Source organism: Anser anser, assembly GCF_964211835.1.
Source record: "Anser anser genome assembly, chromosome: 18".
NCBI classification, from domain to species: Eukaryota; Metazoa; Chordata; class Aves; order Anseriformes; family Anatidae; genus Anser; species Anser anser.
Window position 1 is genome coordinate 4379440 of NC_139739.1, and position 12073 is coordinate 4391512.

Here is a 12073-nt window from a genome sequence, read left to right on the forward strand (position 1 = left end):
TACATACGCAGATTTTAGTGGCATGTGTGGCACGCAAATAGAGCTCATTCTGGAGAGTGCTGTAAGCCTCTGACAAAAATACTCAACAGCAAGCAAGTTCAGAGCAGCGGTACTACTGGCTAGGTGCTTTTCTCACTCAGTCCCCTGCAAATTTGAGAACAACTTGCTAGAATTATGTGATGGAATCAGCCCATTTGCCCTTGAGTCACAGGGAGAGACAGTTTTATCACCTCCCTTTTAGAAATGTGCTTTTGTCAGCTCCTCTTAGAGCAGGTACTTTCCCCTCCCACTACCTTATGATTTCAATTAATTTCCCTGGTTAGCAGTGGTTCTCAAAGAACCGAAATAAGCTGGTACGCAACAGCCCAAGCAGGATATAGCTGATAAAATTGTTTATTGTTATGTGCAAGGAAATTGGTTGCATGAATTACTTATTCAGTGATTTTAAAAATACAGGTAATTGCCTGATGGAATGCAACTTCCCTAGGGCCATTATTGTCTTTCAGTTTAATGCATGCATATTTAAAAGGATATCATTTACAAGGCAGAGCAGCCAGTCACACGGGTAAATGGGTGTTAAAATAATATTTAAAATGCATTAGTAAAGAGTAACAGTTTGTTCTTGAGATAAAACCTTAGCGTTTTATCAGTAAAACTTGTTTCTGTAGGGAATGCTCTGGCAGGGAGAAGGCGTCCAGGTGACCGTGTCCCAGTGAGCCTTTGCAGAAGGTATTTTTGGAGTGCTCATCCCCACAACACATCCCTGGCTGCAAGTGCTGGCTCTGCCCTAGTCTTCATGTAGGTAAGTTGCCAAACATCAAGATAGCACTGTTAAGTGTCTCCCTGGATAGTGTGTGAATCCTGGGTGCTAAACAGGCTGCTGAGGGAGGAGAAGGCACGGGTACGGTGAGCTCTGTGAACGTGGGACACCTTTGGGCAAGGCTGGTGGCAGAGTGCGATGCAGGAGAGGGAAAGGTGCTTGTCAGCTGGCATCTGAAACTGCCCGGTTTGCGTGTGCTTGGGGCAGAGCATGGACTGGACATTAATTTGGAGGAAGCATTTAGAATTCATTTTTGTTTCTGCACTTTTTTCTAGCGGGTCATGTTGAGCATTTAACCTCTGTGCACCTTTGAGACTGATCAGAGACACTTGAGTGCATCCGAAGGCATTGGTCTTTCTACAGGTGATCTTTGTCAGCAGCTCTGCATTGAGCAATTTCCCCATTTAAACCTTTTAGCTCGTTACTGATTTCCTGAGGTGTGTGTCTGTCTGAATCTCGTGTCCTGCAGAGCTGAGATCATAAATCCAAATTCTTGGTTCATCTTTCTCCCTTCATGAGGAGGATATTTTTAGCTCTTGAATAAGCAGGTCTTAGACATCAAGAAGATGCAACTTAATTTTCTCCTGCATCTTTTGCAGAAAGAGGAGACTAAATATCATACATTGTATTCTACCAGAAATAAAATTAGGGGACGAGTTGCTGTGAAGCACGGCCATAGTCCAGTATGGCAGCTTGGAGCTGATGAGCGCACACATTTGCCTTGCTGGGAATTAGGGGCCTTTTTAGATTCAAATAATGAGATAATCAACATCGGTTTGAGCATCTTGCTCTACATGATCTGTGTGCAAAGTAGGAGCGAATCTGGTAAGCAGAGGAGGGGGAAACAGTCTCTGAAATGCTATTAGTGAGTCAAAGAGTGTCTCAGAACAATTTCAGTTGCAGAACAATAAGACATCCCAAAGTATTAATGTATCAGGCTGCAGCTGTCCACACAATTTCTCCTCATTGCTTCTGATGGCCAGGGAAATTCTTCCGAACAACTGATTGGAGATGAATTCAAGGGATAAAACAGTGTTGGTGGGGGTGGGGAAATACTCGGCATGCCATTGTTTATCCAGGTTATGTAGCACATTAGCAAGGGCTTAATTGGACCTTGTACTTCTTAATTAGAAGACCTTGAAGAATTCTCATCCTACTACTTTTGACAAGTGGTTTTGCAAAGTTCAAGAGGCTTATCAGCATTCAGCCTGAGATTCCAGCCAAAATGACAAGGCCCCTTAGAAAAAACATCTCCAGGATTGTTAATTAATTAGTTTACAATAGCATATTGAAGAATACATGTAGAAGTTCACATCGCTAACAAGGATTTTGCTCAAAGAAATTCCCTTTTTCAGTGTTGTCCCCTTTTTTGTGTTGTAGTGATTTAAGGGAAGAATTAATTGTAGGGTAACAATCCCACTGGTGGGTATATTCCTCAGTGTATTCCGATTTTAGTTTTACGAAGAGAGTCTACCATGTCTAGGCTATTGATCTACAGCCCGAGTTTTCTCAAGAAGACTTTCTTGTTGTATGTTTGGTTGCCAGTCGAAGCAGGGTTTGACTGTATTACATTGTTCTCCTAGACCCTGGATGTGGTATTATGGGAAAGAACGGCTTGAACACCGTCCTTTCAAGGATGGCTCTGTTTCATGAGAACGAGCTATAAGCTGAGCAGGAAGAACTGCACAAAAGGAGAGCTGAACTCGGCACTGCTGTGAAGGTTTGAGTAGACAGATGAGGATGTGTGTGTCTGGGGCAGGAGCAAGTAAGGCTGAAGCAGGAGGAGGTCACAGCATTGTTCTTCACCCTGCAGTCATTGGATGCTCTGATGTTCAAGAGCCTATAGCTGAATGCCCATTCTGAGGAGATTCTTGTTTGGTTTGGCTTTGGTACTTCAAAAAATACATTTTGGAAGCTATACACAAAACCTAGTCTAATTTAATAGATAAATTTACCTGAATTTCAGTGGGGCAGAGAGCTCTAGGGTCCTATCAAATAGCGTAATTTCTGTCAAGACCCTTCATTTGTATTCCTCTCACTAAAAAGCAGAGTTTTATCTCAGGCTCTTGTAGAGGAGCCAGAGAAGTCATGCTCTTTTCACAAAGCTGTTACACCTCTCGTGAACCCTGCCTGGGCCTGCAACCCATCTTTTTGACCAGGAAAATGTGATTTTTAGGGGCTCGCTGACATGCAGAGTTGTATTTCCTTCCTTTGCTGTCAATTTTAAACTGGTCAGACTTTTCTGGTGCAGCTGGTTGTGGAGAAGTGGGGCCAGGCCTCACACAGGTGCTTCAGCAGCACAGCTAGGCCCGGAGAGCTCAGCCGTAATTAACGTCTGTGGCAGAGCACTTCTCCTTTAAACCAGATGCATTTCTCTTCAGCTGCTATTAGGTACAAAGAGGTGAAAGCTAAATTGAAATAAATTACCTAAGGAAAACTACGTGAGAGTTTGTGCTAGTTTAACTAACTTGGTTTAAAGGTGAGCTGAGTTGAAACAGGTGTGACTTCTGCGCCTTGACGGGGCCTAAGGAGGTGGCCTTGAGTATGCAACTGTGATATGCAACTGAGAATTTTAATTTGCCTCGTTCTCATGTATAATAAAATATGCTAGATACATGACACTTCATGAATTAATGCAAGAGTATAAAGCACGGAGGGAGATTCTTGTACAGGATTTGTTCTTATAATGCAAATGCCGAGCAAGGCTTTAAATGGACCTGGCTATCTGGAATGGTGGGGCCTATTTCACGCTTTGCTTTTGGGTTTACTCCTGTTTCCTGAACTGTGGTGGTAGGAGAGGGGGTGGAACTTAGGGAGGGACAAGCCCAGACCCGCACAGGCCCACACAGACCCATGAGTGCGGCTGTGCAGGAGCTTTTAGCACATCGGGGCCCTCGTGTCTGTCAGCGGGCTGGGAGGGACGGCCATGTCAGGCCGCTGTCCTCTGTCCCCAGTAAATGTGTGGGTGAAGGTGTTACTGAACTCCGTGGTGAGAATTGGATTACCAGCTCCGTTGGGGCAGAGGGAGAAAAAGGCCTGGTTGCTTTTGTCTGGGCGCTTTGCCTAACAAGGAAGGCACACAGAGAGATTTGTTCTAATTCCACACAATGGGCAAAAAACAGGCATTGCGTGGGTCACTGTGGTGAGGACAATCCCTGTATGTAACCCCCAGGGGGATCAAAGGTGGCAGATCCCTTCCTGCTCAGCCCTGCTGCTGCACACTACACCCCATGCTGCGAGGCCAGGGCTGGGCTGGGCTGGTGGCCCCCGACTGCTGGGACCAAGGCAAAGCATCGCTGTCCTGCCCCGACCAGCACGCTGTCCTCTGGGTGCCACAGAGCAACCTCTGCCCTGGCTCTAAAGAGGGCTGGTGACATGGGTGTCCTCCCTTTATCATCTCGCATTGCATGGTGTGCTCACAGACACACGGTGAGGCAGCCGGTGCCTCAGAGCAACGCGGGGCTTCCAGGTGCTGGCATAAGGAAAGCAACGGCAGCGGTCACGGGCAGCAATCCCCCTGTCTGTGCAGCCAGGGCAAAGACCCAGTGCAAAGCCCGACGGCCAGGCGATGAAACGCAGAGAGCAGCAAGCACAGCCACAAAGCCCCCCAGGTCCAGGATGTTACAGCTCCCTAGTGAAAATGGTAACTAGACCAAGAAGATGACGGCTGGATCTGATGGCATAAAGATATTGAGACACTGCTGCAAGAATTGAGATTTTCTCCTAATGCAGCTGGAATTAAAGTTGGGCAGTGGGGAACTGAGGATTCCATAGCTCATAGAAAGAAAACTTTTCCTGAATTAGTTTGTTGCCTTGACCTTTGGAAAAGCAAAGCAGCTCTGTAAATGGGAGGAAGACAGCATTCCCTGGGGCTCTGGGCTGGGATTACAGTTGTTACAGGCACTGAGCGTGACCAATGCAGCAGCATTTCATCTCTCTGGTGACAAGTCTCTCGTCTCCCGCCCCTTGGTCTGCCTCCACGGTGTGGTTTGTCTCCTGCCCTGTGTGTACAGCACATAGCACCGCAGGCTTGTACTGAAAACCAGCTCCTGCCCTCAGAGCGTGAGCAGTCCTGGAAATGCCCAAACATCGAAGAGAAAAGGTGGAATGTATTTCCTCCCAAGTTGAAGAGTTTCTGCCTTTATTCTCTGATTCAGAGGCTTGGTTCCTGCTGAGTTATATATGAAATAATTATGTTCATGTACAAACTGGAAGAAAAGAACTTTTTAAACTGCGTGGAGTCTGATGTGACAATTCGATTAGGTTTCGGTGGGTGCCTGCTTGACCCTGTAAATTGAAACTCGGAAAGGTCGCTCTCTGTGTCTTTCCATGGTATTTAATTTTCTTTGCTTCAGTGGTAGGGGGTGAGAGGCAGCTGGAATGGCTTTATTCAAATCTATATATGAAATGAGTGTGAGGAAAATAACTCTATTTTTAAAAAATAGCTTTAATCACATAGAGAGCGTTGCTGTTTCTGTTATTCCTGATTTCTGTCTCCCTGGCTCCTGAACTGGAAATGCAGTTCTGTATTGAAATGATACATCAGCTTGTCAGGATTTCATGAACTCCTCCATCCGTACCACACGCCTGTTTTGCACTTCTAGCATTATAAACCTGTCTCAGCAGAGATTTGATTTGTATCGCAAAGGCCGAGTTGAGAAGAGCTATGTCCAAGTCTGAGCTGCTTTGCTAATAGGCTAATGTCTGAATTTAGGATCACTATAAATGCCACGTACACACATTAAGGGCATTAATGTAATTAATAATATGCTGCGTTGGCATAATTTGGGAGCAGATGACACACCGAGAATTTCCAATCCTAGGAAGAAACATTTCAGCAGGAGAGGCATCAGTCGCTGAAAACTCCCGTTCCCCCATACCTCCTGAACATTCATTATGCCTTAAATATTCTCACACTGAGTTTTTCCAATGGTCTAATTATAAACTTCATTATAATTGTTCATTAGTTTTATTTTGTTCAATTAGCTTAACAAGTTGCCAAATGAAATACAAGACTGGCAATTAGCTTGATCTAATTGTAATGAGCCACTCAAATGGGGTCACCAAATATGTGCATTTATGGCACTTTTTCTTTTTTTCAATCGGTGAACAATACTATAAATATTCAGAGCGTCTCCTGATCTAAGTAGTGGAAATTTCCCTGCTCATTTGTTAAAGTAGAAACAAAAATCAATTGCTTTGTGCTTGGGAGCCTGGATCGGCACAGCCTGAGCACCAGGGCTGCCCTGGCTGAGCGTGGCAGCGCCTGCGGCTGGGCCGGGCCAGCAGACGCTGTCCAAGCCCTCATCCTGCAAAATTAAATATGCTGCTAGAGTAGCCAGGAGGGAGGCTGCTTCTGGCCTCATGTCTCTGTCTCCTCTGAAATCCAAAAAAAGCTTTGTTTTAAGACACCCTGCAAAAATACGTGGGGCTGGGGATGTGCTGCTAGGCTGCGGTGGGCAGCTGGGTCTGGGTTAAACTCATGTCACCTGCGGCAGTGCCCGTCTGGCCCCGCTGCAGCTGCCTCAACATCAGGTGTTTGGGCTGCTCAGCTGGGGGGAAGGGGTCTGGAGGTGTCCAGCCCTTCACAGTGTGTTTTTTGTTCTGAGATTTTAGGGTAACCCAAAGCTTTGTTTGCCTCCCTTGCCTTTTGCCACACAGCTCCCAGACCCGCTCCTGTTATGTAGCTGCTTAGCAGAAGCTCTTGTCTCGTAAGGGCTGGTGGATTTGCTGCGATCGCTCACAGAAGCTCACAGAGGCAGGAAGAATTATTTGGCGTGAACAATTCCACCCGCACGCCGCGCGCATCTCAACTAAACCACAGCGAAGAGCAACTCAACCGCGGCTCCCGAGCAAACCGAAGCCGTGGCATTAACAGGACTCAGCCCCGCACCTCGATTTCTCTGGGATTTCGTCCTGTGTTTGACCGATGAAAACACGATAAAATTTTAAACCAGCCTGAAGACTACAACTACCTGTAAGTAACTCACAAAACCCGGCCGTGCTGCAGGTGTGGAGCCATGCTCCAGAGCTGGTGGGGAGCTGGGGACGTGCTCAAAACCATCAGCCCTTCCCTGCAAGACCTGTCACTGCCCCCCAGGTGGTTTACAGGTGGTGTGTAAATGCAAACTCGTAACATTTGTGCCCGGGGCCTTGCTGCACGTAGGAAGGGAGAGGTGAATGCTTCGCTCTGCCTGGAGGACACCGCAGCCGGTGCGCTGGCTTTTGGCTCCGCAGCCCCTCCGACGTGGCACCGTGGCTCGGTGCCGTCTCTAATTAGCGGTGTTTGCCAGACGGGGTGCGGATGGTGTCAGTGATCTGCTCTGCTCGCTGAGCGGGGGGAGCTGGAAGATGCCGATAGCGCAGAGCGGGAGCAACTTCACACCTCTGCCTTTCACGCCGCAGGCAGCTGCTGCAGCCCTTCAGCTACTACCAAAGGCAACACGCGCGTTCATTAAGCTGCACGTTAACGCCTACATCTGGGGCTCCTGCAGAAACGTGCTTTTATTAAGCCTGAGGGTGCTTTTCAATCCTCCTCCGTGCCCCGAAATGTGTAGGGGCACCTCCACAGCACCTTCACTGCGCAGTGCGACATCCCCTGCCTGTGCGGTGCTGGTGCCACCGGGCTCGAGGGGACGGGTGCTGGGACTGGGACGTGTCTGGGTTCGTCCCCTTGGGCCCCCCCGGTCCCTGCCGGGCTTTGTCCCTCCATCGGGCATTGGGATGCCCCATGCACTGGGGCAAGTCGCATTCAGAGCATCCCTGCTCCTAATGCACTTTGCTCGCTTTATATTAGCTTCATTCCTGCTGGGCTTAAATCAGGCAGGGACAGATGTAAACAGGCCTGTAATAAGCTGCTAAAATTGCAAAAGGGCCGTGTGACACATGGGTTTGCATTCGATTCAAGTAGTTACAGCTGTAATATCCATTAATTTCTGTAGTGCTCCTGGGGGCAAAAGACTCTCCTTTTCATTAGAGAGGCAGACCTGAATTTCTAAAGATCCAGGTGCTAGATGCAGCCTGCCTGGCACTTGTGCTGAGAAAAAAAATCCTTTTTTTTTATACAGATGATGGCCTGGGGTAGGGACACAGTGCCAGCAGCGGGGCCACCTCCCTGCCTTTTACTTAGGGCTCTGTGTTGCTCCTGCTCGCAGCCCCCCTGAGCCACGCTGCAAGGTGAGGGGTGGGCTGGCTGCTTACGGTAAAAATATTCTCGGTGCAGACTCCTCGGTGTAAATGTGGACACAAACAAATGCCAGCTGCAGGCAGGTGGCTGGCGAGGCTGCGGTGCCCCGGGCAGCCTTTGAACTGGCCCTCTGATGACTTTGGGTGGCTCCTTAGCACTGCTGAGGATGGGTGAATGGAAGAGAATAAATTTGGGTGGGTCTGTGTGTGTTTTCTATCTATTTCTGGTGCGTGAAGGCTCCAATTTTTAACAGTTTTGCCGTGATGACCACCAAGAACTTTCCTGGCGGTGACCTCTGGCAAACACTCGGTGTTGGGGACTGGCTCTGTTTTCCATGTAACTCCCAGCCCCAGCTGCTCGGGGCTGCCCTGGGGTGGCTCCTCCAGCTGCGGCCATGTCCTGCCCCATCCCCTCGCTTTTACGCGTTGCTGCTTTGCTTCGCGCGTGGCAACTGCAGGAGCGGTGCAAAGGCCTCTCTGCAAATCCAGCTGCTGTTGAAGCCCGTCCAGCCGCAGCTGCCTCCTCTTCTTCCACCTCCGAGCATCTCCCCGTGGCCTCCAGCAGGCAAGGGAGAAGCTGGTCCAGATGGCGCTGAGGATTGCGGGTGACGGCGTGGCGCGCTCGTGTTGCAAAGTTAATTCTTAGTAATGATGAAGCCGTGTAAAAAGAACAGCTGGATGGGATTGAGGTGCTCGTTAAAGCCCCCCACCTGCTCTGGCTGCTGTGAAGCCAGCCCAAGTGAGCGGCCCTGCTCCGAGAGGAGGCAAGTGTCTGCGGTTCTTTGCAGCAGGAAGAAAACCCGGGATTCCCCAGCAATTTCAGTGGCGAAGGACAGACAGACAGGGAAGCAGGGAAAACTCAGTGCCCAGCTGTGTGCCCAGATATTTGAAACCCGGCCATGCTCCCAAGAGGTACATAAAAGCCATCAGATGAACGTGCTTCAGACCCTGGTTTCACCAGAATTAAGGGGCTGGGTGTTTTGATTGATTCAGGGACACCAGAAAATGATGCATCTATGACACAGGACAAGATCATTTCTCTTTATTTTGGCAAAGCTAAGAGATAAAAATCAGGCTCCTCATAATCATGCAAATAACAGCATCTCTATGGCACGCAACTGATTCCTCTGTACACAATTATTTCCTTAAAAATGGGTTTTATGACCAGCAATTAGGAAAAATAAAGAAAGAATAATCAAAGGATGCTTTACGATATGAATTTCTAAGAGGCCTAGGGCTCCTGTTGTTTTCCTAAAGATATTAAGCCAGCTTTCATGGAAGAGATCATGTGCTCAGGAGAGTGCGCACCGCCTGAAGAAGCACACTGCAAGCCGATGTCAGCACGCACTGCACAGCCGCCCGCGTGCCCTGACAGCAGCGAGCCCCATCCGACCTGTGTGCTGCGAGAAATGGCAACCGGATCGGTCCTTTCCCAAAACTGCCCCTTCTGCCCCAAATCCAAGAGCCAGGGCTGCTCTTCTGGGGAAGCTGTGTTGGCGCCCTGCAAAACGCCTTCCTGACGGGAGAAGCAGCGGGTGTCACCTGAGGTTAACTCGTTTTGCTTCATTTCTCCTCCTTCCCACCCCGGCAGTGGCACCGGCTCTCGGAAACTCCAGCTCCTGTGTTTGCAGCACCTGAATGGGAATTTGGTCCTTTTGATGGGCGAGCATGGGAAGGGAGGGCTGCAGGCTGCTTCTCCACTTTGTGCCGAGCCGGGTCCCCGTCTAGCAGCAGCAGGTGAGCAAAACCCTGGCTTTTAGGGGCTTACTCTCATCTTGCCCCTCGCTGTCTCTCCCTGCACTCAGGGCCCCCACCTGCTCACAGTGCCAGCCACCTTATTTCTGCCCGGCACTACGCCCCGCCACACACAGTTTTTTTCAATTACACAGAGAGAAATCAGTCAATCTCCTGCTCAGCCCTGTCTCAAGCTGATTTAATTAAACACAGGTAGAAGAGGGAACAGAAATTAGGGCAATTCATCACCTTGTAGCCCCCGCAGGTGCTCCGCTGCAGGGAGCTGTGGTCCCCACTGCCCCGTGCTGGCCATGCAGCATCACAAGGCTGCGGTGCAGGTGGTCGAGAGCCCGGGGTTTCTTAAAAGCAGCCCTAAATAATGGGGTTGCAATGCTTTCTTGGCTTGCCTGGTCTAGATAGAGCATAAAAATCTGCAGAGCAGGTGCAGGGAGTGGTGGTTTCACTGCAGGTCATGATGCCCATACTCCTCATGCAGCTGATGGGACCTGCCCTTGGTGCCTTTTCCAGGTGCACTGGCAGATTTTCACGTTTTAGAGGCACTGACACCTTGGGGAATGCAGCCCCAGCAATTTCAAGGTGTGCTGTGGGTCCTGGCTTCTCCAGCTGGGATGACAGTATTTTGCTCTCTTTACCTCCTCCCTTGTACTCAAACAGCTAAAGTTGATTTACAAACGTGGCTCAACATCCAAAGCCAAAACATTTCCCTTCGAAAGTGCCAAAAATACTCAGACGTTACCATTTTTTCCCTCAGCCAAAACTGTTTGCGGAGTTTGACCTGGATTCACGAGTTGCTTTAGTCATCCCCCAAACAGCAGCTTTAGGACAAATTTAATGTGTCACTCTTGTTGTTTTGACTCACCGAACTGTTTTCGGGTCTGGCAGGCTTGTGCTGTAAATGCAGATCTGATGAGCTCGGCTGCAGGGGAGCACGGCGATGCGGAGCTCTGGAGAGCTTTGAAAGGCAGCGCCGCACCCGCAGGGCTCCCAAATGTCATTTAGGGCTCCGTCATGGGGTGACGGTGGAGGAAGAGCTGGGACAAGCACCTGATGCCCACCTACCCCATGCTGCTGTTCCAGCCCTGGTGGTGATTTTGCTCCCCTTGCTGCGGCACAGTTCAGACCTGCAAGGTTCAGGCCTGGATCCTTGCCTCTCCTTATCTCCTGGCTGGGTTTTTGCCTCCTCGTACGCCGAGACATCTTTACAATTCTCGTCCTCACTGCTTACCTAGGGGTGCTCCTGAAACCTTCCCTCTTCTGACATCTGAGTGATGTGACAAGCAACAGCTTCCCGTAATGCTGCAAAGTCTCTCAAGTCTTTCGTAGCACAGGTTGCCTCTTTGGGCAAAATCCGGCCCAAAGAAAGGGCATCAACATCCCACCAGCGTAACTTCACAGAAAACCTCCGTTGGGAAAAGCGTTATTTGGAGACCCGCGTGTGCAAGCCCCAGATTATGGCCCCGGCAGGCTCTGGGCTGCTGTTGGGCATCGTAAGCAGGATCCACTCCTTGTCAGCACTTTCCCGGTTCACAAAATTTCTCACTTTGGATTTTGTTTCAAATGCAGGCTATAAAATCATATTTAAGACGTGCTCAGCAATGCAGCTAGGCCTGGGTGCTGGTGGCCCCCACGGGCCTGGCACCCCTGATCCCAGGCATGCAAGGGAGCAGTGGGGAAACCTCGTGGCTGGCTCTGGGACATCCCTTGCACACCCTTTGCACACCCCTTGCACACTTCCTTCACGGTGACACAAGCCTGCAAAGGCACCCCCGCGGTGCCCAGCAGTGCCGAGAGGAGACAGCAAGACAATCCTCATTATTACAGCTAATTTTTCTGTCGTTAGATTGGTTTTACGCTATTTGAGGAAATCAAATCTTTGCGTTCGCTCTAGCCCCGTCCCCCCTAACCCATGGGGGCCCAGTTCCTCCAGACGTAGCTGGGGCTCCCCAGGGGTGCAGGGTGCAGCGTTTTGCTTCCCTGCACGGGAGGTGAGTGTTTGTTCACGTTGCCGTTCGTGTGGAGCGGTAAAATATTAGACTTAAATTTTTTATGACATTCATAGGAGTGGTTATGGAGACAAACAAGATTAGAGCAAGTACTACATAAAAGCTTGTTTATGCGGGGAGGGGAAAAATCAAACTCGGAGACGTGTTCGCAGAACTGGAAGAACCCAAGGGGATGTTTTTTTTTCAGTTATTCCCTCCTTTTTACCTAGCTGTTTCTATTGCGATCACAGTAACAACTCCCAGCTCTTAAAGAGCTGGGTTTACTTTTCACCGCAACACTGGTTCCAGCAGTGGTTTATTTTTGGATTCA

General features: G+C 49.4%; 1 protein-coding gene across 2 annotated transcripts in view; it reads left to right on the top strand.

Annotated features, from left to right (window-relative positions):
- Positions 1-12073, top strand: part of TMEM132B (transmembrane protein 132B) — a 254571-nt gene that overhangs the window by 1874 nt on the left and 240624 nt on the right. Inside the window, exons 2-4 of one of the 2 annotated variants that reach the window (XM_083804471.1) lie at positions 669-802; positions 6482-6797; positions 9597-9742. In XM_083804471.1, the coding sequence (XP_083660597.1) occupies positions 9664-9742 (79 nt within the window). In that variant the 5' untranslated portion in view covers positions 669-802; positions 6482-6797; positions 9597-9663. The remainder of the gene's footprint in view (positions 1-668; positions 803-6481; positions 6798-9596; positions 9743-12073) is intronic. The other variant, XM_083804472.1, reaches the window with a different exon arrangement.